A 27,059-nucleotide genomic window follows, 5' to 3' on the forward strand; every position below is an offset into this window, starting at 1 on the left:
TGAGGGATCCTGAAACAGATAAAGGACATTAGGTGGGAAAAAAAAAAGGAACTGAATAAAGTATAGACGACTTTAGTTAATAATAAAGTGTAAATATTGGTTCATTGGTTGTGTCAAACATACCACACTGATGTAAGAGGTTTACAATAAAAGCAACTAGATGTGAGGTATGTGGAAACTCTATTATCTTGGCAACTTTTCTATAAGTCTAAAACTATTCTAAAATTAAAAGTTTATTTTGAAAAACCTTCTGTGGAGTTGATTATCTGTGAGGCAAGGTGACCAACAGAGATAGATCCTGCTGGGTGGATGGCCAGAAGCTGGGGTGAAGGGGTCATTCATGGCCAGCTGGGAGAAGCTTAGCTTGTTCGGGGAATGATAGTAAGATGGTCCAAGTGGCAGAGGACAAGCAGGGTGGCTCTCTGAAGACCCCACCAAATCCCCACAAATGAAAGAGACAACATGTGGTTGCTGGACATGAACAATTGGCCTTGACCCCAGGATACAACCACATTAGCCACGTGACACAGGAACTTTTCTCTGAACTCACTACTGCCACTCCCAGCCCCCTGTGCTTTCTGTTGAATGACAGAATCAATTATTGATAGATTTGTCTACACTTCTCGTTTCTGCAAGCCTACACAATTTGTTAATACCCGAGAATGCTGTAAAAGCTATAGGATCACTCCAAGATTACATAAGGGAATAAGGGGAAAAAACATTCAAAAGAGCAAGTTTAAAAGGCAGTAATAAAAAAAAATCAAGTTACTTTCTACTTGTATCCTACTGTGTTCAGCTTGTTCAAGTAACTCCTTACAATTCACTGTGCTGTGTTCCATTAAAGGTATGGGTAAGAGAGGTGAGAAAAATTATAGACACAGCAGTGGATTAGAATGATGGAAGGAGTTTTCCATATGAAAAGGCCACTCAGGGGGGTTGCATTAAAGCAAAAAGGAGGAATTTCCAGGCTGCAAGCCTATGTGCACACATGTGAGCACACACGCGCACGTGCGCGCACACACACACACACGCACACACACGCACACACTCTACAGCAGAACACAGGAACTAAGGTAGGGGCATGATCAGTGCAGGACACCCAGTGGTGCAGCATAGCTTACCCAGGGCATACACAGGGGGCATTCAATACAGCTGGAGGCCGAAAATATATGTTATCTGTTCCTTGTTAAGAAGTAACTTGCAGTAAACAGTCTACGGTAATGAGTCCAAGAGAAGGTTGACGTGGGCTTCTCTGGAGAAGAAGATGAGGGAATGGGTCAAGTTGACATTTCTTGAGTAAAATGGATTCATCCCAGAGATCTTAGGATGGGAGGTATAAAGGAGACACAGAAATCAAAGTTGCCTCCAGTTTCAAGACCTGATGTTGCTGATTAATGATACCGAAAACCAATATGGGGAAATCAATTAGGAGAGCAGGTTGAGTGTGGGTCAGTGGGTGGTTCGGGGTAGTGAGCTCAGTTTGAGATTTTTGTGGGACATCCAGAAAAATGATTATATCATTCAGAGTGTGAACTACTTTATTAGTAAACTCCTATGCTTTCTTGCGTGCCTAGATAAAATGTACGTGTCTTCCCCTACAGACTGCTCTGACACACCTCTTTATCCTTATTCTTCCCTGGTCACTCATCTCCTCCAAAGCGTAACTGTTCACTCCTTTCTGTGAGTCCTCAACACTGAACAAACCTCTAGCATTGCATTTAAGTCAGTGTTTTGTCAGTGGTTCCATGTCAACCTCCCCTCCTAAATAAAGAGCCCCTTGCAGTAAAGAGCTGACTCTGAGCACTTCGCTGAACCTGGCCCACAGGAGGTGCTCAATAACGTTGCTGAATAAATGAGTGAGGACGCTTGGCTTCCTCTGAGACAAGAAGGTCCTCTGTGGTGTGAGAGCATGAAGAGGGGTAGAGAAAGAGTGGATGAAGGGTACAGAGAGGATGGCCCGGTGGCTCCTGGGTCCGCTGTCAGCATCGCCCCGCAGCAGGTGGGAGAGGTGGTGTTCTAAAGCACTCTCAGTGCCCTAGTCTTGTTTGGTGTCGCCGTTCCTTCATGGTTACTCTTGATGAAGACTGAGGTGGCTTTGGCCACAGGGCCAGTGTGACAGTGTGTGGAGGGCTGGACACATGGTCTTTTTTCAGGGACCTTCAGCGAGACCTGGAGTATCATGTGGTATTTGAGCCACACTGTCTTTCTGCGTCTAGGGCAAGTCAGATTTTTTTAGCATGATTTTCTGTACGTCAGACAGAGCTCTGCTGCCCAGCACAATGTGAAGTGCCAGCTGAGCACACGACTACAATCTACATGGAACCAATTTTCTTCTCACTCACAGTTCCTCTAAGAAATAAAATGATTTCATTGGCTAGGAATTTCTAGTTCTAAAAGAACTATACATGAATAAAATGAAAGGGAACTGTGTTGATAGGAAGAAGGCACATGGATAGTCTTAAGCTTTTAGATGTAATAAGCTTTTAGGAATGCCAATCGTTCATTAATAGATTTACACTTAAGTGCCTGGGGTCTAAAGTAAGAAGAAAATGGCCAAAAGGCACTACTTGCCTTCAACTGAAATCTCTCCAAATAGGCTGGAATTTTTTTGAATTAATAATATCTAACAAAGCAAATTTTACCTTGTAATTCACAGGCAATTGATTTCCTTTAACTCCAGTTCCTAATAGAGTGATAGATTAAAGATATTCGAGACTCAGTGATATGGTCAACATACATTGCTTTGAATAGAGCATGTTGTGCTCTACTTAGAATTTGTATGATTAGTTATTCACTCCATCCAAAGAGTATCTACTGCTGGGCAAATGGACCAGAAAGAGTATATATTTCTTTTCTACCCAATGTGAAGTGCAACTTGAATCAATTTATTGTATTCCAAACTATGCTAAAGCAATCTAAAGAAAGTAATTGTGTGCTTGGCATTGATTGAAACTGCAGAGAGGGAGTAACTGTGTGTCACAATTTGGAACAAAGACTGATCTTCAGTCTGATGAACCAGCCAGGGGCTTGAAGCTCTAGGCTGGGGGCTCTTGATGCCTTAAAGAAGACTAGTTCTATCTCACAGGGAGATCAGCTCGGTGCTTTGTGACCACCTAGAGGGGTGGGATGGGGAGGGTGGGAGGGAGATGCAAGAGGGAGGAGATATGGGGATATATGTATATGTATAGCTGATTCACTTTATTATAAAGCAGAAACTAGCACACCATTGTAAAGCAGTTATACTCCAATAAAGATTTTTTTTAAAAAAAAAAAGACTGAGTTCTGTCTGCAAAGAGAGACCGTGGGAAAGACGGCATGCAAAATAAACAATAAGATATATGAAGACTCAGGATACTAACAACCTAAAGAAAAAATAATCTCATGCAAAATATGAGTCAATAATTCTATGAATTCCTTGTCCCTTATAACCTTTCTTCTCTTTGCTAGTAACAATTTCACCTTCTCTTGGACAATTAGCCAAGTGGGATTTTTCCCAATCACTCTCAAAGACCTACGGTCAAGCTAAACCTGAATATACATTGTCAAGTGGGTAGAGAATCCAGTAAGGGTGGGACACTAGTTTCCCTGGCTCCATCTTCACAACCAGTAACCCAGCTAGAGAACTAACAGTGTTGAGATCCTGCTATGTACCAGGCACTGTGAAAGGCATTTTTTCCTCAAACTCTTTTCCCTCCAATTAGAACCTGTTTTTAGAGGAGGATCTAATATATCTAATTAATTAATTACTAATTAAAAAGAAGTAAAGAAATGAGAAGTCATGTGTTACGGTGGCCGCTTTAATAAGTCCATTTTAATACGACTTGACCTTGAGCACTGTGGACAAGACTAGAGTCTCAGTGAAATGGCAACATTATCAAGTGTCTCAAAAGGGTGCATGCCTTTTTAAATGTTAACAAATGCTGTCTTGGGCCAATGACCTGATGTCCAATAATGACACTGTGAACCTCAATTCACTGGGGAGAGACCACACCACACACAACTGTGTCCACTGGAAGCTCCTGAGCACACCTGCTCCTGGCCCTGGATCTTTAGAGCCAGCTGAGTGGTGGGATCCATCTCATCTCTGTTTTCACTTGTGGGCTGTTCACATTTACAAGTCCCCCTGGCTTTCCTTAAAACATGAAGGCTATACTGAGGCTTTATTCTAGGACTCTCATTCCCAGAAATACCTTCAGTGGGCACCCAGAAAAGGAATTGAAACTTCTGGGGGGTCCCGAATTGCCAGATCGATATTTTCATATGGTTGCAAGGCTGTTTGCGTTGTGCATGTAGGAATAAAAATATTATCCCACACAGTATCAGTTATTTCTCTTATGCTTAGACATAACAGTTAAGCTAGTAAGCTTCTGTAATATGCAATAGAATCTTACTTGAATGCAGCCCAATTTTCTCCTGAAATAAAATTCCATTTTAAGCACTAGAATTTGTATGCCAAATTTGGTCCTTTAAAAATAATGGAAGATATAAATCTTTACCACTGAGTTATAGGCTTTGGAAAAGAGAAGTTTAGTAATGAAAATTGTCATACAAACTGAATAACTAATGCCGATAACAGATGCCATCTCAATAATGCATCTTACACATGGCAGGTCACATCACAGCTCAGTTCTGACTAAGGTGGAAGCTTGCTCACTCAGCACCCTGGTTTCAGACTCTATTATCTTGCTTACTTAGTAAATTTAATGCTGTGTAATTTATTTTTTATTGCCACATTCGAAAGTCTCTCTCTTTCTTCAACCCAAGATATCTTTAGGGGCTTAGACTGCCTTTTACACTCAGAGGCCCATTTTTATAAAAGAATCAGAACTCTTGTTAAAGAAGATAAGCAGCAAACCCTGCGATTTATTGGAGCCAAGAAAGAAGATGCCACATTGTGTTCCAAAATTACCAAGACAAGGAAGGACTGAGGGCCTGGAGAATTGCTAAAGCTGTTAAGTGGTGAATACTGTCTTCAAGGAGAAGACACCTATCAAATTAATAAAAGGAAATACATTCCCATCAACATCAGCATTTTTCTCTCTCGTGAAAGATTAGAGTCTTTTATAACTGATTTGCTCAGATACCCTTTCTCTATTTAGAATATGTATTTATATATACTTTTTCAGTTCGCACACATCCTATTATTATTCCTCTCTTCCACCTTTCTAAACCTGGTCCATTCTCCTGCAGTTACTGTGAGGTGAACCTGACCTTGTAAATCAGCAATGGATTGTACTGCTCACAAAAGGACAAATATGAAGGAACACATTCTGCAAATTCGCAAATCCAGAAGCCCAATATCAGGCTTCAGAAAAACAAAACCGGCAATAATTAGAAAATCCAGTTAAGTTTAAGGTCTAACCTATACAGACAAGAGTGTATAAAACACTGAGTACTTGGTGCGATATCTTAGGCATCTTATCATTTTAAAAATTAAATCTGATAGCAAACCGGGATTTATAAAGAGCCTACTAGGTGTTCATATTTGGGAAGACACATGAGACGACATTAAAAATTTCTCAAAGGACTAGGACCAGGTCAGCGTTCTCATGAATGAACCAAATATGGAGGGTAAATGAGCCAGATTCCCCTCATCACAAGTACGTGCACTCCTGTCTCCACACTGTGCATCTCATAGAAACAGGTCGGTTTGCACCTAGTGTCCTGTCTCCCTATGACAGTGAGGTCCTTGGAAGGCAGTGCAGAAGTTTCCAAGGTCATCTACAGTGGTGCTGCTGGTATCTTAGGAGAGAGTGACATGCATTGGTCATGAACATGCACTCTGGGGCCAGGTTACCTGAGTTTGCATCCAGGCTTCCTTGCTTACTCGCTGTGTGACTCTGGGAGAGTTACTTAACATTTCTGTACCTCATTTTCCTCGACTGAAAAATGCGGATAATAATAAAACAGAGCTGTTCTGAAGATAGCTGAATTCATGTAGGAAGTACTCAGAACATCGCCTGCCAAACAGGAAGCACTCAATAAAACAAGCTATGGTGATTTTTATTTTTTCCTTAAGGATGACAGAAAGATAAAAATGTCTGGCTTCTGATGGGAAACTTTGCATCATCTGCTGCTATTTCTGGAAACGCGAAGGTTGCGAGTGGTCCCCCAGGTTACAATGTCTTTAGAATCTAGAGCAGGGAAGTTTGCTGATGATGTAATGTCGCTGGTAGACAGAGGGTACCCTTATTGTTTTAACATCCTTATTCTCTCTATGCTTTGATGGTCTTTATTTTTATTTGATTTAAATTCCTCACAACATCTTTCCCTCTCGGTATCGAACTGTGTTTTGATGTGGTTATTGTTAGGCCTGCCAACCCCTGAGGCAGCTGCATATTAACTGCCTCAGCGCAGCCTCTGTGTCTGTTTTACTGCTTCCTTCCAGCCTGAGGCACTGGCTCCTTTCTCCATCCTTCATTTCTTTTTAGCAGGCAGGCACTCTCCCCCGCTGCTCCAGGGTGATATTCTGCTCTGACAGCCAGTCTCAGCATTTTCTCCAAATCCTTCATTTAAAAACTCACCTCATTCAAGAGACCTTTCCAGAATGAAAGTGGTCCCTTACAGAGAACAAGTGACTGACTGGAAAACTACCATGTGCTTCAGACCTCCTCCCTTTCACGCTTTTCTCTATTCCATGGAGCTTCCCAGATCGTATCTTGCCCATGTCTCTTTATCCTTTCCCATTTCTCTTACCAACCTTTCAGTTTCTCACTAATTGTTTCTCTACCTGTAATCATATAGATTCTATCTTTCAACTGCATTATATTAACCCACATTTTCCATATGATGAAATTGAGTTTTGGGGTGCATTTTCTTGTTAAGAAAACTAAAAACACCAGACCAACTATATTGTTTTAATTAGTCTTTCTCATCATGCACGTACTCACTCTGTGAATCCCTTATTTCTTTCAATCAATCAGCTTTTTGAATGCCTTGTTCTTGATGCACTGTTGCTTTTAAGTTTATCCTAATCAGCTTAACTGAAAAGGAAAGGCACGGAGTAATAAATGATGACATTTTTGAGCAAGGAAGATGGCCAATTATGTAGCTTAATTTTTTTGTTCCTTACAATCTAGAAGGTAGACTTTATCTAACATTGTGTGGACTATGTTTTATGACCAGATTTGCATGAAAACATAAATCCCAAACCAGGTTAAACTCCAGAAAGGTGAGGTCTGTCTTAGGACTTGCTTTCTCTCTCTAACAGGCCATGGCTCCCCAGCTCTGTCTGTATCCCTACAGGAGGAGGATCCTTTAGGACTTAGTCATACTTGGGAACAGTCAGCGGTGGAAAATGAACTTTATCATCATTTTCCAACTGTATAAAGCAGCTGGAAAAATCTGCAGAGCAGTGCTCTCTCCAGAGAAATCAGAGGTCAAAAGAAAATGGCGTCTGCTAGGATAAGCTGAATAACCATTTCAAAGGAACTCTTTTTTCTTGGCAAATACTATTTCCCAGAGCCTTGCCAGTTTTCTGGAGCAGTATTATTTCCTGGTTTGAGCTTTTGGGCACTATTACATTATTGCATGATGCAGTATAAGGTGTTTTGGGGCCTCTTCTGCTCTACTTTTTCCTTAAATCATCATTCATCGCTTGGTGTTTAGCTGTTCACAATGGTTAAGTCCATAATGACTTTTCATTTTGACAAATATGTTTAATTTTGCATAAAGGTAAACATATGGAACATTTACATACTGTGCCTGGGCTCAGATTCCCCTGGGATGGAAGTCCTCAGCCCTGTTTTCAGAGGCCTATTTCCTCACCTCTCTGAGAATCCTCAAAGCCCACCCTCCTGGTGAGCAGCGGAAGATCCACTGCCTGGGGGAAGGGTGGGGACTCAGCTAGCGCTTGAGGCCTGGACAAACCCAGATGAAGGAACTGAAGGGAAGTGCCAACCCCCTCCCCCCCCCATGGGATTTCAGGCATTTGCAGTCCTCTGGTCACGAGCAGTACCGTTTTCACTCAACTGTATCTCTAATATATCTTGTTGATCCTGCTCTCTGAAAAAAGATGAACTCAACAATTTTGAGACATAAACACGTCAGAGAGGAGCAGAAACCATAGACTCACGGTGGATTAGGAGTGCGTAAGTTGAAGGGCGTGTAAACTAGGGCAGCGGGTCACAGAGACACTGTGATCGGAGCATATTTCTTTCTTGAGTGCAATCTGCATTAATATTACATGTGCTATTTTCTCCTCTGTCTATTTCATTTACTTTCAGAAGTACCTTTGCCGTGACCTAGTACCCTAGTTACCATGTTCTTCTGAAGACATCCTCCAGAGACCGAGGCTGCCTTTTTTTTCAGTGCTGGCTCAGTTAGTTATGAAGCATGTGCTCAACTCTTGGAAGTTAGGACATGCCTCCAGAAGGGAACCCAGGGCTCTCAGAGTTAGTGATCTGCAACACCCTGATAGTGCTTCCGTTAAGCTCTTAATGCTCATACTTAGAGGAAGGAGAGCCCACTGTTCTATAATTAGATGTATTCCCTTATTTCAGTGGTGGGAGAGAGAGAGAGAGAAATGACGTAGGGAAATAGAGGCAGGTTTTCCCTTTTTGCCATCTTTTCACTCTCTACCCAGTCAATGATAGCTGTGGAAGAGTGAGTGTCACCTTCCTAAGGCCAACCTAGGAGTTTCTAAAAATTTTTTTCCCCTAAAACTCTGCTTTTTAAGGAGAGGGGGAATGAAGAATATATTGGAAGACTTTTCATGTAACATACGTGCATCCATTTATTAAAGTCGTCTGAGGGACTTCTGATACTGAGAACATTTAATATTTCCTAGAAAAATATATTTTAACAGATGAGGGGTCTAATAGGTCTTTTGGTTCTGGCAATGACACCATTAGGTGAGAAATGTAGCAATCCAAAGTAGCTTTTGCATGGCTTCCTCTTCCTGGTGATTAATGGATACCTCTGTTTATGTGTAAAAGCAGCGGCGTTGAATGCACATGAAAAATAGCATAATGTAGTATAACTTAAAATGTTAAATATGAAATGAATGTCATGTGTTTGTATGGCTGGTTCAAAGGATGTACTTTTTTGGTTGTATATATAAATACACTGATACTCAGGGAACTCATCTATTGCAAAGTCTTCCTCTGCCTTTAAAATATTTTTAAATTTAACTTGTCTGGCTTTTAGATTATGTAGAACATCTAAAGGAAAAAAACTGGTACCAAACACAAAATCAACTACAGAGCAGTTCCCAAATAATTTTTTACATATTTTTATGATTACATGAGAAATCTTTCTCATTTCTTTGAAATTATCAGTAGTATCCTGCCCTAGCAGGTTCTCTCCTTTATTACAGAAGCTGAAGGTGTGGAAATTACATTTTTCAGACACTTTGGAATAACGTGTGCAAGTCCCAGGCACATATTCTTTTGTGGAATGGCAGTGGTTTGATGTTGTCAGAACACAAAGGACTAGTCAGATTATGGGGTTTTGAAAGGAGTTATAATAATGGCAGCACCAGACACTGTTTTAAGTGCTTCACCTGCACTAACTCATTTATTCCTCACAACAGTCCCCTTTTAACAGATAAGGAAACTATGGCACAAAGAGATTAATTTGCTCAAGGTGCCTTGTAGAAGATAATAGACGAGTTTTGTTTTATGGTGTCAGAGTGAGAAAATGCCTTTAAAATGCCACAGAGTTTCCTCACTGAAGAGTATCTATAAAACCATTCTAGGGACTTCCCTGGTGGCGCAGTGGTTGAGAGTCCGCCTGCTGATGCAGGGGACGCGGGTTCGTGCCCCGGTCCGGGAGGATCCCACATGCCGCGGAGCGGCTGGGCCCGTGAGCCATGGCCGCTGAGCCTGCCCATTCGGAGCCTGTGCTCCGCAACGGGAGAGGCCACAGCAGTGAGAGGCCCGCGTACCACAAAAAACAAAACAAAAAAAAAAAACCGTTCTAAAGAACATAAGAGAAGACCCAAATAAATACTGAGAATAACAGGTCTCTCTACGAAAAGTCCTCAGATTGTAAATGCTAATTCTCTCCAAATTAATCTATAAATTCAATTTCATTCCAAGCAAAACTTCTTCAGGATTTTAAATGATGTTTTACAAGGCAATTATTATATTGAATTGGATTTATCTGGAAGGTAATTTTCATCTGGAAGATAAAATTCCCAAGTTTTGCTATGAAATTTTTGAAAGAAATTTGAATGGCGACTTTTACTATCAGATATTGAAAAATACTACAGTGATGAAAGCAATGTGGTATTAATAATGCAGGAGCAGACAAATGGTAAATGAAACAACCATGGAAGTCCAAAACTAGCGTGCACATATGAAGCGGGGCATTTAAGAGAGAAAAGGATGGATTTTTGAAAAATGATGTTGGGACACATTATTATCCATTTTGAGAAAAATGAAGTTAGACACATGCACACATACAAAAATCCATATGGAATAAAATGCTTTTTTTTTTTTTTTTTGCGGTACACAGGCCTCTCACTGTTGTGGCCTCTCCCCCTGCGGAGCACAGGCTCCGGACGCACAGGCTCAGTGGCCATGGCTCACGGGCCCAGCCGCTCCGTGGCATGTGGGATCTTCCCAGACCGGGGCACAAACCCGCGTCCCCTGCATTGGCAGGCGGACTCTCAACCACTGCGCCACCAGGGAAGCCCTAAAATGCTAATTTTTATTATGAAACTATTAGAAGAAATAGTGAAAAATTAAAAAAATAATTTAGAGTGGAAATAAAACCTTCTTGACAATATATAAATCCCAGAATTTATACAGGAAAAATTAGCAGATTTGAGCTGCCTACACAAGAGAAAAAAAAAATCTTACATATGATTAAAGACAAATAAACAACATAAACAATGTAGATGGACGAAAATGTATAACAATGGCTGAATTAAAAACACCATGCTGATGTTAACTTGACCACACACCTCCAAGGACCCCTCGGGGCCTCCTGGAGAGACTCATGCTGCTGCCACACTGTCCACGTTTAACAGTTCATTCATTCTCCTTTCTTTACAAACCTCCACAACCTCAACTGATGACCTTATCTCACTGAGCAAAGGGAATCAGTCAGAACTGAACTTCCTTGTCCTCCCACTGAAACATCTACCAGCCTACCCGCTCTGCCCCTGGAGATTTGCTGTTGCTTTTTGTTACCAATGGATGAATGATCTGTGCTCCTCTCTACAGTCAGAATCTAAACTTGGGCATTGGATCAGATGCCTTCTTACCTACCCAGGGACTTTATTTCTATAACTGTCCCATCTCTCTCTCCTGCATCATTAATTTAGACTCTCTCTTGGCTCACTGCCATCACCAGAAATCATCCTAAAAAAGTACCTTACAAAAATAAAAACTTCCCCAGATTTTATATCTTCCTCTGGCTACGGCCTTATTTCTCTGTTCCTCTTTAAAACAAAATTCCTCACCTGGTACATTCCCTTCTCCTCTTGCTGTTCTCTCTGGAGAGCAATCCACTTAGAACTGGGTCTCCTTTCACTAAAACCTCTCTTCTCAAAGTCACTAATAACCCTCACGTTGCCAAATGTGGTATTTCTTCTAAATTCTCAACTTGATCTACTTCTCCATCACTTAAGATCTGATCTTGGAATCTATCACAGCTCCTGCCATATTCTATTGGTCAAAGCTGTCATGGAATTCAGCCCTATTTGAGGTCAGAGCATAATGGACTACCTGGGAATCACAGGGCTTCAAACAGAATTAATAGTAGCGGCTAATTTTAGGTAGCATTTACTATGCATTAGGCACTGTTCTAAGTGTTTCCCTTGGCTTCTGGGACCCCACATTCCCCTGGTTTTTGTCTCACCCCACTGGTCACTTCTTCTCAGGGCCCATGATGGATCCTTGCCCTGTTCTTTCCCCCAATGGGTACTGCAGCACCTTAGGACTTGGTCTTGGACAGCCTCATTCTCCTGCCCACACTGACTTGCACAGAGTTCCATGGCTTTTAATAGCATCCATGCACTGCTGACTCACAGACTCATGCCACTTCCTCCAACCTCCTCCCCCTTGAACTCTAGACTCCACACCCAGGGCATAGGCAGCTGTGAGATATTGAATAGGCTTCTCAAACCTTAACATGTACAAGAGAGGTTCCTTTCTTTTCCCTCCAGTTTTCTCCATCTCAGCAAAGGGCTCCACCACTCACCTAGTGTTTAAGCCAAACACCTTGAAATTATCTTTTCTCTCTTGTTCCGCATATCCCACTTTCAAACCATCAGTTGCTCTTGTCAGCCTTGCATTCAAAATACATCCCTCATCTGGTGACTTCTCACTAATCCTATTGCCAAAACCCTGGTGCAATCATCTCTTGCCTAGGCTATCAGAATTACCTGCTATGTGCTATAGTAACCTGCCACATGATTATTCTGCTCCCTCTCTTCCCAGCAGCCCCTTACACATTCTCTCTCTCTCTCTCTCTCTCTCTCTCTCTCTCTCTCTCTCTCCCTCTCTCAGGCTATTCTCCACAGTAGCCCTTATGATCCTTTTCAAGTGGAAGTCAGATTGCATCACTCCCCAATGCAAAATCCTTAATTGCTTCCCTTCTCCAATGAAATAAAAGCCATAGACTGTAACTTACAAGGCCTTAATTGCCTGGGCCTTGGTTGTCTCTCTAGTCTGTGTCATACCACCCTTCTCTTTATTTGCAGTCCTCCAGCCACACTGGTCTCCTTGCAGTTTCTGAAACACAGCCATCATGTTTCTGCCTCAGGGCCTTTGCACATGCTGTTTCCTCAGATTGGAATGTTTTTCATCCAGATATCAACTCATGTCAGCCCTCAGATGAACTCTGTGACGTCCCTAAAACAGCATGCTACATCATTTTATAACCATTACCCTACTCTATTTTTCTTTATAACATTTATATAACATTATCTTGCTATTTGTTTATTGTGTATCTTCCACACTAAACTATTTACTCCAAGAGAGTGGGACTTTGTCTTTCTCACATCTCTAATTCCAGTATCTAGAGCACTGTTCAGCACTAAGTGCTCAATAAGTCTCTCTCTCTTTTTTTTTTAATATTTATTTGGCCGTGCAGGGTCTTAGTTGTGGCACATGGGATCTTTAGTTGCAGCATGCGGGAATCTAGTTCCCTGACAAGGGATTGAACCTGGGCCCCTTGCAGTGGGAGCACGGAGTCAACCACTGGACCACCAGGGAAGTCTTAAATAGTGTTAATGAATAAAGGACAAGCCATAGACTAGAAAAAAAAAGTATTTGCAATGTATATACAGTAATAGACGACAAATTAATATTCAGAATGAAAAAAGCTGCCACAAATCCATAAACACAAAAAGATAACAACTCAATAAAATAATTGTTTAAAAAGATTATATTGGGCTTCCCTGGTGGCGCAGTGGTTGGGGGTACGCCTGCCGATGCAGGGGACACGGGTTCGTGCCCCGGTCTGGGAGGATCCCACGTGCCGCGGAGCGGCTGGGCCCGTGAGCCATGGCCGCTGAGCCTGCGCATCCGGAGCCTGTGCTCCGCAACGGGAGAGGCCACAACAGTGAGAGGCCCGCGTATCGCAAGGAAAAAAAAAAAAAAAGATTATAAACAGTAAATGCACTGAAGAAGAAATCCAAGTAGTAATAAACACAAGAAAAGATGCTATAAACTTCATAGGTAATCAGAAAAATATCAATTAAAACAATGAACTACCAGTTCTGATTCAGAGTGGTAAAATTTAAATGATTGACAGGCATCCATTGGCAGCAGTGTTTGCAGAAATACATATATGCAATATTTTCTCCCATATATGTAATATTTTCTCAATGCTTTCTTTTCTTGTATTATTATCCAAATGGTGGGAGAAGCAATTTTCTTTTGAAGGGAAAATATTGTCAGGAGGACAAGAATCCCCCTCAAAATAATCCTTTTAATTCTGGGTCGTGCCGGGTCTTGGAATAAATGAGTGTCTTTCTTTCTAACTGTCCATGGCTCTATTAACAAAACGACTGGTCTTTCTGAAGAATGAGCCGTTGACAGAGGTAAGAGCAGAGACACGAACTAACCCTTTCATCCACCACAGTGTTGGGTTGTGCTAAGAGATCAGTATGTCCTCACTGACGGGTAGTTTAACCTCTTCTGGTGGGATAAACATAGTGAATGTATGTAAGACCCACTGTTTCAGATGACAGTCTCTTGTATTTGCCTAACACCTTATACACATGCAGTGTCTCACTGGACCCCAGTCCCAGGGCTGTGAGACAGTGTGGTCCTGGATCATCCCCTTTTCACAAAGAAAGAGGCTAAAGTCCAGTCACACCAAGTGACACTCTGGATGTCCCTGAGCAACGGGTGCAGGAACGCTGGTGTTTGGACTCCAAGTCCAGTGCTCCACTTCAAAGCTAGTATCCAACCCCCAACACTCACATGTAGCACTTGGGGCAACATGTTGTAGCTGGTTGAAATTCATTTGATAATAACTTGATTTTACACTCTAAAATGCTCATCATTTTAAAGAACCATTTAGGAATTAAATATAACTCTTTTTTTTTCCTGTCTCCTCCTTCAAAATATGCTTTGCTGATTTCGATTAGTATAAAAATATTGTAACTTTGGTTTGGCTTGTAGTAGTGATGCTTCACCAACCAAGCATGAGATGGAAGTTCAAGAAACATCAGTAGAGAAAAGGGAGCTCTCCTCATTAATAAAAGCAATTAGTGTGTCCCCCAGCTGAGCAGCCAGCTAGCCCAGGGGTGTTCTCGTACACTGCAGGCATCTGAGTGCAGTCTGTTGACTGGGCAAGCTACTCTTGGCAGGAAGCTAAATGTTGTCATTGATTTTATTAATTGTTCTCTCCACTTTACAACTCCCAATTCACAGCCTAATGTGTTTAAGGAGAGCTTGTTCTCTGGAGAGAACTTCCATTGTGTCTTGCCCTCTGAGACAACAAAAGTTGTCTGCATTTGGAAAAATCAAAGTGGGACAAATAATTTCTCTAAATATCGGCGCAAAAATCTTCCATGCCCAGGGACTTGAGTGCATCGTGCCTGCTGAGGCGTCACAGGTGGACACAGTAGTCAAACCACTGATTCTTCTGTCACATCTCTTAAAATATAAAGTCCCAGAACAGAAAACCCAGTGTAGGCAGGAAAATTTGGAGGTTCTGTGTGAGATTATAGATGGGATTTCCCCAGTCACTGGGACCAAGGAATCTACACAGCTTGGAGAACTTCCAGCATTTCTGGCCCTGGCATAACTTCCTCATTACTTAGCAGAGTGGGGTTTGGTCTGTTCTTTCAGATATCAAGAACAGACACACTCGGTTTCTTTGTTTAATGATGAGTTCATTGTAAATGCATATGGGAATAAAAAGGGAGAGAAAATTATCGTGTCTGCTGTAAATCCAGTCCTCGTGAGCAAATGGAACATGAGTCATTGCCGTCCAGAACACAGCAGTAACTCTAGTTAGCCTGCAAGAGTGCTGGTGACTGAATGGCCATCCTAGTTGCTCAGAACTCAGCCCTCCTCTCCCTGGTGTGTATTTTGTCACTGCTAATGAATAAATAACCTTTATTCTTCTTTTTCTAATTCTTGAACTCAGCTTCTATTTTATTTTTGCTTTCTGCTGCTGCCATCTCCATAGGTCTCAACTCTTCCATGCAGCTCTAGAGGATTTTTGTCATTTCCTGACTGTCCAGCCTCTCACCACTGCCCTCCTTCCTATTCACACCAAATTCCCCTCATAAGAAATCCTCAATCATGTGCCATCTCAGTAGAGACAACGCCTCACTTCCACGGCAAAAACTTAGGGTCCCTGAAGTTCCCTCTCCCTTCCTTCTAGGACTTGTGGTGAGAACTATCTTAGATTTTGCCAATATGATTATTTCTTCTAGAACTTCAACTCTTGAGCACATGATGCAAGAATTTGAAAATGGTGAGAGGGCTTATTCATCTCAGCAACAGTAGCATGTACAGTACATATTGTTTCTATGCATGACCTTGGCTCCTATTTATTTTGCTGACTGTCTGCATTTCCTATATATCTCTCATACAGGCATCCCATATTGCAGATTCAGGTCCAGATCACCACAATATAGTGAATATCGCAATAAAGCAAGTCGCATGATTTTTTTTTGTTTCCCAGCACATAAAAAGTTATATTTATACTGCAGTACAGTCTGTTAAGTGTCCAATGGCATTATGTCTATAAAAACAATGTACATACCTTAATTTTTTTTTTTTTTTTTTTTTGCGGTACGCGGGCCTCTCACTGTTGTGGCCTCTCCTGTTGTGGAGCGCAGGCTCAGCGGCCATGGCTCACGGGCCCAGCCGCTCCACAGCATGTGGGATCCTCCCGGACCGGAGCACGAACCTGTGTCCCCTGCATCAGCAGGCGGACTCTCAACCACTGCGCCACCAGGGAAGCCCAAGTACTTTACTTTTTGAAGTAGTTCATTCTTTGAATTATTTCAATGGAATTAAAATAAGAAAAATAAAAAATGTTGACTACTCAAAAGTATAAACTGCCTACGTTTGCCCCACATAGTACAAAATAGGAATGAATGGACAAAAGGCAGAGGTAAAAGAAGCCTTCTCAAGATGAGTTGTCCAAGTGGAACACTTATCCTCTCAGCACTTCATCAAAGCTCTCACTCTCATTAAATTCACCTAAGAGGCAATCGTTATTCTCATTAATGATCTAATGTTCATTCAAGTGTGTACAGCCTTCCAGCGGAGGTATAGATCGCTGAAGCTTTAGACAAATAACAGAGCAGACACACGGTTTGTGGTGCTTTGAAAGTTTAGGACATAAAGGGGAACGTTTGAAATCTGTGTCAGAGCTGACACACTGCTTACTCTGCTGAGTCAGAGATACACATCTTCATGTCTGATTGACAGGGCAGGACCACATGAAGCAATTGCCATTGGCCACACCCAGGCCAATGGTTTTCAGACTGTATTCCGCAGAGCCCTGGGTCTTGTTCTGAGGACTGTTTATTGACACGAGTCAATAACTCATCCCTGAGAATATCTAAGGTCTCCTTGGGGATGGAGGATGGTTAAGAGAGAGGCTGAGTTAGCAGAGCCACAACACTAGCTAGCTTCTATCAGAGCAGTCCATTTTACTTACTTTTGAGTGATATTCCACTAATAATTTCATTTTTTTAAAAAAGCATTCTACTACTAAAATTTATTGGAATAGTGGGGCTGGCTCTTTTTTAAAAAACTCCTTTGGGTATCAGCTTTATTATCCCCTCTTCAGAGAGGCTTTTTCTGACCCTCTACCTGCCCAAGATGTTCTTTACCTTAGAACCCTATTTATTTCCTTCCTATCCTTCATTACAAGTATTTGGGGCTGTTTTTTTGCACACTTTTTAATTGTCTGTCTCCTCACAGAATGGCAGCTCTGCTAGGGCAGGTGCTTTATCCTCTTTGACATTAGCTATATCCTTGTACCTTCCATGATGCCTGACACATAGTAAGTGCTCAATAAATATGCCATGAAGAATTGAATGAAACACTAAATGCGTGATGAAAAGCGATAATAACTGTGTCACTGTAGGACTCAGGCATGCTTGATTATGTCTGGAGGACCAGAAACGGGAGTTCTCCTCTCCCCACTGACCTATCTGCACAGAGGGATCAGGGAGCATTCTGAGTAAGACTCAGTGTAGAGAGAAAATGAAGTCAAAGTACTGAGGTTTGGTTCAATTTTTGCCCCATTCACACACTTGCTCCTCAGCTTCTAGGTCTTCTTTCCACAAGATGCTAGGATGTGTGTACACATGTCTACCACTTGGAACTCAACTTTGAAGACAGCCAAACCAACATATGTTATTCAGAGTATCAGTACAGTCTGAGGTCAAACTATTATAAAACACTGAGGAATAAGGAGGACAAATCCTGGAGACTTTGAAGTTGGCTGCCGGGTTGCGGGAGTACCAGCTGTGGTTTTATGTCAAATCAGGTAAAGGTGAGATAAAGGAAGCAAGATTCTTCCTCCCCAGTCTCGCAGACCCCTCATGTCACCTCCTATGAGCACACGGGGATGCTGGCCTCAGAAAGGAAAGAGACCCCAAAAGGTCTCTGGGTCCTGGTGATTCTCTGTGGAAGCTTATGATCTTATCTTAGAGGTACCGAATGTGGACTTGACTGAAAAATAGGGGTGAGTAGATGCTAATTTATGAACTTACAAGTCTCTACCTGAGAGACAACCCTGCCAGTTCGGGCTTTGCTCTTCTTAAATATTTTACTCTGATAGTTGTTCTTTTTTCTTTAATTAAAAAATTTAAAAAGGACTTTTTTAACCAAAAATGTATGACTGTGCCCTTTTTTTTCTGCAGGAATTGTTCCTCCACTACCGTTATTATCTCCAATTCACCCAGTCTTTTTAGGTCTTTGAGCAGCTTCAAGTAATCAAATAATCTATCCCATCAGCAAAGATAAGTGGAAACCGACCTTGAAGTTTGATTAATTTCCAAACTAACCATGAAGGATTTTAAGACTCAAGGACCTAAATTAACCTATGGGAAACCAAATGGTGCTTCTCATATCCATCAATGAGTGAGAGGTATGAATTAGTGATCACCTATATGGTTAATTATTCCCAAGTGAATGGTGTCTAACCGCAGAATTTACATAAAGCAACCAATTGGAGTGTGTAAGTCTGGGGGTTGGCAGTGGCTAATAACAGCTTGTCAAAGGCAAATAAAGCTCCCATCCCTCCCACATTATGTGGCCACTTACTGGCATCAAACTGCCAAGTACTAAGAGCTAGGCTTCAATTTGTTAAAACAAAACAAAACAAAAAGTAAACCACCACCACCAATGAACCAAGAGGCCAAGTATTAAATACAGTAAAGCATTTAGAAATATTAAGAAATGGAAGTAAGCATAGGGTGCTAAATTAAATTTTTACATAAAAAAGGAAAATACATCTAGTAATATGAGTAGCCTGTAAAATGCCCTCTGAGAAATATTTCCTGTGTATTTTTTTCCTTGCCAGCTGGTACTTTTCACAGTAAAGAATATTAATATTATCTTAATACACACACAAAAAAATTTGCATACCATCTGAAAAATGAGAATAAAAAAACTGTGAAGACTATAAAACACAATCTGCATTATGATGGCACTGAAAAGCTGGATAATTATCCAGGCAGGACCTCTGATATCCAAACCCCTTCCCATGATTTCTGGGAATTCCCAGAGCTCACTTCCTCATGGTCTTTCCACCTCCAGATCCTATACCCACATACTGTGTTCCTGTGTCACTCCGGTTCCTGTGTCATTCCTGTGTCCCTGTTTGACACTCAGTTCTTTGGCTGTTTTCACAGAAAATATTCTCATGTTAATGACCTCATGAGTTTGGGTGACATTAGCACAGCTAATACCTAGCTTTCTCAGACTCCAGTTACTTTTCCAAGTCCCGTTTCTGTCTTGCTTTCTCTATTCTTGCCGTTCTCTTTAGGATTAAAAACGAGAAAATGCCTCATCAGATAAGTTTAGTAATCATACTTTATGGCAAGTTGTCAGGAATATTTAAATAAGATAAAGTAAAATAAAATATAAAATTAAATAACAAAAAATAACTATGCTTTCCCTAAGAGGAATTCCAGAGTGTAAAAAATCCCTTCCTCCTCGTGACAATAATTACACAAAATATATCCCAATGTTAAATACCAGTTTATACACTGGGCTTGTTATAAATTATTTTTTATAAAACTCAAATTAATTTTTGTATTCTCAGACCTTCATTAAAAATACCTCTATTAATTCATTCATCCAATGAACAAATACTTGGAAAATGGTAGTTATTGCCCATTTTCCTCTTCTTGTGTCTATTACTATCACCAGAAATATATCAGGGTGTCCATTTGCCTGTACTTAACAGCACTGGAAAATATTTGAAAACATTTTGAAAATCGTAAATGAAAATTACAGCTTATAGTGCTTTTAATTGGTATATCTTTGAGTCCTAATAAGATTGATCTCAGTTATCTCTGTTTCTGCCCTACAAATTGCCTGCTCATGTACTTTACTCATTTTTAATTGAGTTTTCACGTTTCCTGTTGATTTATAACAACTTTAATCAATACATATCATTTATCTCCCCTAGGTTGCATAAAGATTTGCTCAGTTTATTAGTTTTTTAATTTGGATTTTATTTGAGTTTCTTCATGAAACTCAAGTGATAAGTAGAAGGCCTTTTTCAACCCCAAACTATGCCAGTATTTAGCTACATTTGCCCCTCGTAGCTTCATTTAATCCATGAGATTATATATTTGTGTATTATTTATTTAACTAAAAATAAAATAAAAACAAATACATTAATTATATCCTGTCCTCCCTCTCAAAATCCTAATCAGATGTTGATTGATAGTAATTTATTTTATAGGCTAACTAGACAAGGAGAACAGATACTGTTACAGTATTAGGTGATTCTGTTCAGGAATGTGTTATTTCTCTCCATTTATTTATGGGTTTCTTTATGCCTTTCAGTAAAATTGTATATCTTTCTGTATAAATTCATTATAAATCCTGCATATTCTCTTTAAGTTTACTCTTATATCTTTTATATCTCTATTGTTATTGTTAAGGGGCTCTTTTCTCCACGATGTTTTCTAACAGGGTGCTTGTTATAGAAAATTTATTCATATATAATTAGAGCTCTTTTAACTTCTGATTATATTTGGTTGAAGCTATTTGTCCAGGAAGATAATCCTATCACTTCCTGATTGTCTATCATAATTTAACATCTCCATGACTCAGTTTCTCCTAATCTCTAAAGATGGATAAAGTGCCCACCTAACAGGTGTGCTGTGATGATTGAGGGGTTTAGTATCTATAAAACTCTTACCCCTGTGCCCAGCACAGAGCAAACACCATAGAAGTGTTCCTTGTGGTGGTAGCTGTTGATGCTGTTCCTATTATATTTCCTGGTGGGTTTCAGCATCCGGTGCCATTTCTCAGCCTTCTTTTTTAGGATCAAAATGTGCCGGTTCATATTCATTCTTTTCTTCAGCTCGTTTTGTTCCAATCAAAAATTGCTAGGATGGTCTGGCTAAGACTCCCTTCACTTTGCCCAGGCAGTCATCTCCCTTGCGAGCATGAAACTGCCAGCTTATTGCTCCCTCTCCCGTGTCTATCTTTCTTGCACCACATATTAAATAAACGCCTCGGCATCTCTGCGCATGGGCTGCACTCCTCCACTGTTGCCAGGCTCCACTGGCACTTCTCCCCTGTTCTGTTATTTTGGTCACTTCAGTCAGCAAGCAAGGTTGTTAAATCACAGGTTCAGAATCTCATCCTGGACCAGAAATGACCTCTCTTCTCTTTTTACATCCTAACTACCGTTTTGATCTGTTCTTCCTCCTAATTATCTGTAATATCTTCTCCTACACTTGTGCATTTGTCTATGGATCCCCTATTTACCCGTTACCCCCTTCATGTACAATAAGTAAGGGTGCTGTCAACCTTAACCAGAGCAAAGAACAGTTTCATTTAAGCCAAAAAAAAAAAAAAAAAAAAGAGTTTATTCAAAATAGCAGAGGAATTGCAATTCAGGACGAACAACTGGGGTGAACCATAGACAAGTCCAGAGAGCAAAGATGGGAACATTCTTTTATAGAGGAAAGGAGGAAGTTGGGAGGGGTTGTTTTGAGCAAAAATTCACTGGAGAAAAATGAGAGCTCTGACTCTAATTTTGAGTTAGGTTTCCTTAACACATTTTCACAGTGCTTAAAAATTTTCAGATGTTTTCTATTAGGAAAGATACAGGGTTATATGCAAACACTGTCAGAAGCATAGTCAAGGTAAAGATCCTAATTAACACCCAAGTAGAAATCTCTTACATGTCTAGTTCTGTGCCAAGAGAATCAATCAGTGGTTAGAGCAGGAAATTAAAAAATCAGTCTGAAACTAAACATTGTCATCTCCTCCAGTTATAATAACTCCTTGTCTCAATCTGTAAATTGTGCTTTGCTAAAATTAAATTTTGGTAGCTACAAGCAATAAGTATTTAATTCATACCTATAAAAGAAGAAGAGAGCAATTTATTATCAGTAAAATGTATTTTCCGGGCTTCCCTGGTAGCGCAGTGGTTGAGAGCCCGCCTGCCTATGCAGGGGACATGGGTTCGTGCCCCGGTCCGGGAGGATCCCACATGCCGCGGAGCGGCTGGGACCGTGAGCCATGGCCGCTGAACCTGCCTGTCCGGAGCCTGTGCTCCGCAACGGGAGAGGCCACAACAGTGAGAGGCCCGTGTACCGAAAAAAAAAAAAAAAAAGTATTTTCCTCTGAATCCTTCTCTGGCATTGCTAATGAATTATGTTGGACTATTTTTTTTTTTTAATTCCTTTCAAAGAATTACCTTCAGTGAAGAATGGAGCACTTCCTACACTAAAGAACTCAGTGGAAGAATTATCTGAGACCCCTAACATGAAGTCACTGGGGAGGGAATTTTACACATGATTCAGTTCCTCAAGGATCCCAATCAGAAGGGCATATCTGTGCAGGGATCAAATCAAAAGTCACACAAAGGCCTTCATTTGATAAGGAAACCACATGGTTTCCAAAAATCTAAATCTCTTGGCCCCCAAGGAATGGAAAATTTGGATTGTTCCAAGGTTTAAAATTCCTTAGCACTGAGTTAAAATCTGCTTGGAATAGACTTCTAAACATGTGTTTGGTCTAGACATGCTATTTCAAATAGAGTGACATTTTGCTTATAAAGTTTGCCAAGGTCAAAGGACCTTTTTAAAAGGACTTATATATTTTTCTCTTTCTTTTTTTCTTTTTCTCCTTCTTTCCTTGCTATTGCACACTCTAAAAGAATTCCTTCTCGCCTGCTAAGTAGATTTCCATGCTTCATCATTTAGGACCTGTATGTCACCTTGGAGTAGGGGAGGGCATTTTACCAGAAAGGCTTTTCCTCTGCATATATTATATTCATATCTATATATTTTATTGTATACCTTAAATGCTTTGGAATTGGCTTGAGAGGGATCAAGCAGCAGCCAGCCACAGATTCCAGAACAAGTTCAACCTCTGTTCAGAATTTCCTAGATGATGGAATTGACCTAGATTCTGAGTTCCATTTGTGGTATCTTTTTAGGGACTAACTAGACCAATATTCCAGGATTTAAAAATTCTGAAGGGTCTTCCGGTGACAGTGAAAGCCTCGGGAAGGTAGGTGGGAGAGTAACTGAAATCCCCGCGTCTCAACCTGGCTCAGGATTAAAGGGAATCACAGGTTTACTGTTCACTGAAGAGAAACAAATGCCCCATTACACAGAAGGGATTAGGACCCAGAGGGGTGTTTATACATTTGAAACGGACTTGCTGTTTACCTCAGAGTGCAGGGCTGAGAGTCATAGACTGCATTAAAAATGGATGCCTGTCTGTGAACTGGAATCACAAAATGAATGCCACCCAGGGTGAATCACCCTTTAGAACCTCCGAGTCATATGGAAATGAGAACCTTGATCCCATAAAGGATTTGTAGATTTTTGTCTCAGAGTTAATCTGGGAATATATTCTTATCACACAAAAGGAAAGTCCCCTCCTGAATTTTACATAACCACCCTTCAGTGGCCTCAGATGATAGCACAGAAGAAAGGAAAAGTATAACTTCTCTGATGACCTGGGTGAGCAATGATGCTTTTCCTGAAAGGCAGGACTGATGTGGAGCTTGGAATATCCCGTGTCTGCAAACCGTGGGTTTAGCGTGTGTGTTTGTGTGTGTGTGGATGTGCTATGTGAATTTGCACCTGCTGCCTCTACTTCACAAATAAATATTAACACAGATGTTTGGAAATGAAGGAAAGAAAGCCAAGATCATTTTCAAATTTTCTAACTTCATAGGGTGTGTGTGTGTGTGTATGAATGTGTGTATATGTTGACACAACATAATTTGAAATAAATGGAAAGAAAATGCATAATCTTTCTATTTGCTATGCCCCACAATCTAAACCACCTTTAGAGGATGACTTTAAAGTTGACTGCTAAAAAATTCATGAAGCAGATAAAGCAAATGAAATTAAAATTGATATGTGAGTAGAGTTCTCAAATATAATGTATACAGTCAATCAATAATTACATTTTGAGCACATATACGTGAAGGGGGTTTGCAAGACACTATGTAGATGATAAAGATGAATCACGCTTGGATTCTGTTCAGGGTACTTGTTCTCGTAGGGTACACGATGCTATAAAAAACATGATATCTCATATATGCAAATAGTAATGCATATAAAGAAACAATATTTTTAAAAAGCATCATGCAAAGCAGACTGCTATAAATGCCATGACAGAGATGTAAATAATTCCTCCTGGGATTTTCAGAAGAAATATTGTTTCTATTGAGCTAGGGGGAGATGATTGTAGAGGGGCTTTCTTCTGGGCCCCGAGGGATGGATGGCCTTTGGACGTCTCCAGGCCGGAACATAAGAGAATAGAATTCAGTGGGTTTTTGCCCAACACTGTACCATCTAAGGTCATCCTCAGGCATTACTGTAAAATGGATGGAATTAGCTTTGTGTGCTTCTTTAGCTTCACTTTCATTAGCCTAACTAAATGGGCTGACTTGATAATTTGACAAACTAACCCATGCAAATGCATTAATGACTAATAAGGGTGAAATTCTACTTTTCCCAGCTACTTATGTTTTAACTCTTATTACTGTAAAACAGCTATTCCTTATATAAATGACTATTCAGGTATAACTTGGGCTGAAATCTGTGGAGATATATTTGTCTTTTTTTATTTTGCCTTCCAATCACCTTTTTATTTGTAATCTAGGGCAAGGCAGGCTAGATAGCCCCATACTTGTCAGCACTGCTTCCTTAGAGCAAAGCTGGATCTAGATTAGAATCAAACATTTGGAGGATGTCCAGGGGCCAACTTCAGTGAAACTGTGGGTTGGCATCTTTTTTTTGTTTTTTGTTTTTTTTTGCGTTACGCGGTCCTCTCACTGTTGTGGCCTCTCCCGTTGCGGAGCACAGGCTCCCGACGCGCAGGCTCAGCGGCCATGCCTCACAGGCCCAGCCGCTCAGCGGCATGTGGGATCCTCCCAGACCGGGGCACAAACCTGTGTCCCCTGCATCGGCAGGCGGACTCTCAACCACTGCGCCACCAGGGAAGCCCGGGTTGGCATCTTTTAAGCTGGGTGGAACAAAGGAGACAACTTTGATGCCCGCTATTATTTTAAAACCATGGGTCAATATCAAGAAATGCTGTTGTTAGGGAAAAAAACTAAAATTGAGGGGTGAAATCGGGGAGGGGAGAATGCAGCAAAGGTGACATAAAGCACAGAGGTGATGCTTCTGTGATTCTGTGAGAAAAGAGCCAAATAGAGTAATGAGTGCCATGGCCTTGCAAGTCCTGTCCTTTGTGTGGGAGGAGCTAGTGTGGGTGATGGGCTGAACTGGCCCAGTCACAGTGTTCTGTTAGGGTTCCCTATGCCCACCATGGAGTTAGCCCCAGCAAAGTTAAGGTTACACAACCCTAAGTGCTGCAAAGACGGGGAGACATGGTTTTAGGAACAAATGGAAATTGTTCTCATTAGTTAGGCAGAATAAAGAATGCTAATGAAAGATAAACAAATGCTTTTCCTCTCAGAAGTCCAGGTTGCCCTGGCAACCTCGGGGAGTACATCTGTTACTTTGGAAAGGCCCTTGTATGTATCTTTATGTTCATAATATCTCCTGCTTGAATTGGAGTATTTGTCCACATTCCAGCATGTCTGGGCTTTGTCTTTTTTTTTTTTTTTTTCTCAACACACAGAGACACCTAGCTTTATGCCGTCTGTGGTAGGTACTGTTGGGTGTCTGTCCAACACTCACCAACTTTTCCTCACAAATTGAAGCCTGTTCCCGTTTGGACAGCAGTGTGCCCAGGCCCAGAAGTAATTGTGATTTGTCTAACTCTTAGCCAATCACGACCATCCCTTTTCCCCTCAGCAGAACGTGGTCCAGGGGTTGGCATTTGACTCAGACCTGGGCAATGAGATGGCGAGGAAAAGCTGCTGAGGCATCTAGGAAAGATTCTTCTCCCTGATAAGTGGTATGGATGGCATAAGGAAAAAATTTTTCTCCATTCTTTGCTGCTTGAGGATGTCATTCTTGGAGGTCCAGGAGCCTTTTTTTTTTTTTTGAGCCTGAGAAGAAGCATAGTTGACACATTGAGGATGGAAGAGCAAAAAGACAAAATGTCTTTGATAGCACTATTGAGCCATAAACTCTGGATTTCTCGCTTAGTAAAAAATTCGTTTGTTTATGGTTTAATTCATTCTTATTTGCACATTCTTTTACTTGCAATTCACATTCTAAAGGACATATCCATTGAGCTTTCAGCTGAGGAGCTGGGGAAAGCTGTGAATTAATAAGGGAGCTTAAAAGAAAAGCCACCAAAATGGTAGCAAAGTTTGGATGGCATTTGTTTCTGAAAATAGATCGCTGCCTTTTGCCATCTTTTCCAGTGCAGGACACAACTTCCGGGTCTCAATTTTCCGAAATGGCCGGGCTTTGTCTCGTAATGGGGTCGTAGGGACTTGCTTCTATCTTCTGCCTTCCTGACTTCTTCTTCTGCATCTCAAGCACCGTGGTGCCTCCGTCACTCACAGGACGGCTCTTCTTACCTTGATCCTCTTCTCTCCATCCCCTTTCCTTAACAACGTCACCTGCTGCCCAAACATTAACTCTCTTTTCTTAAAAAACAACTCTTCAACGTGAACTGCCCCTTTCCTCTGCACTCCAGCCATGAAGTTTCAATTGCCCAAGGCCCACTCATTTCTGGGTGTTCCACTAGCAACACAAACATGTGTTGAACCAAAAGAAGCATCTCCCCTGAAAACCCTGATATCTCCATTTCCGAGAATATCAGTAGCACGCTCTGGGCTCTCAAGTCCTCCGGCTCTTCCTTCTCCCATATACCACATCTAACCCCCCCCTGCTGTCAATTCTGAATCCCCTCCCTCCCCTGTCCCCTCCTCTCTATTCCCCCTGCCTCTGGTCTAGCGCAGCACAGAGTCCTACCTGAACCTCTGTAACAGACTCAAATCGAGACCTTCTTAAGAAACTTCTACCCTCCAGTCCATCTTCCCCA

The 27,059-nt window shown here is 41.1% G+C and overlaps 1 protein-coding gene across 1 annotated transcript in view; it reads left to right on the forward strand.

Annotated features, from left to right (window-relative positions):
• Window positions 1-25,984, forward strand: part of LOC307064933 (uncharacterized protein) — a gene marked incomplete at its 3' end in the record, with an annotated part of 176,156 nt that extends 150,172 nt beyond the window's left edge. Inside the window, exon 7 of the mRNA XM_079721639.1 lies at window positions 25,916-25,984. Within this exon, the coding sequence (XP_079577765.1) occupies window positions 25,916-25,984 (69 nt within the window). The remainder of the gene's footprint in view (window positions 1-25,915) is intronic.
• Between the last annotated feature and the right edge of the window lie 1,075 nt (window positions 25,985-27,059).

This window comes from Hyperoodon ampullatus (assembly GCF_949752795.1).
Source record: "Hyperoodon ampullatus genome assembly, chromosome: 16".
Classification (NCBI taxonomy): Eukaryota; Metazoa; Chordata; class Mammalia; order Artiodactyla; family Ziphiidae; genus Hyperoodon; species Hyperoodon ampullatus.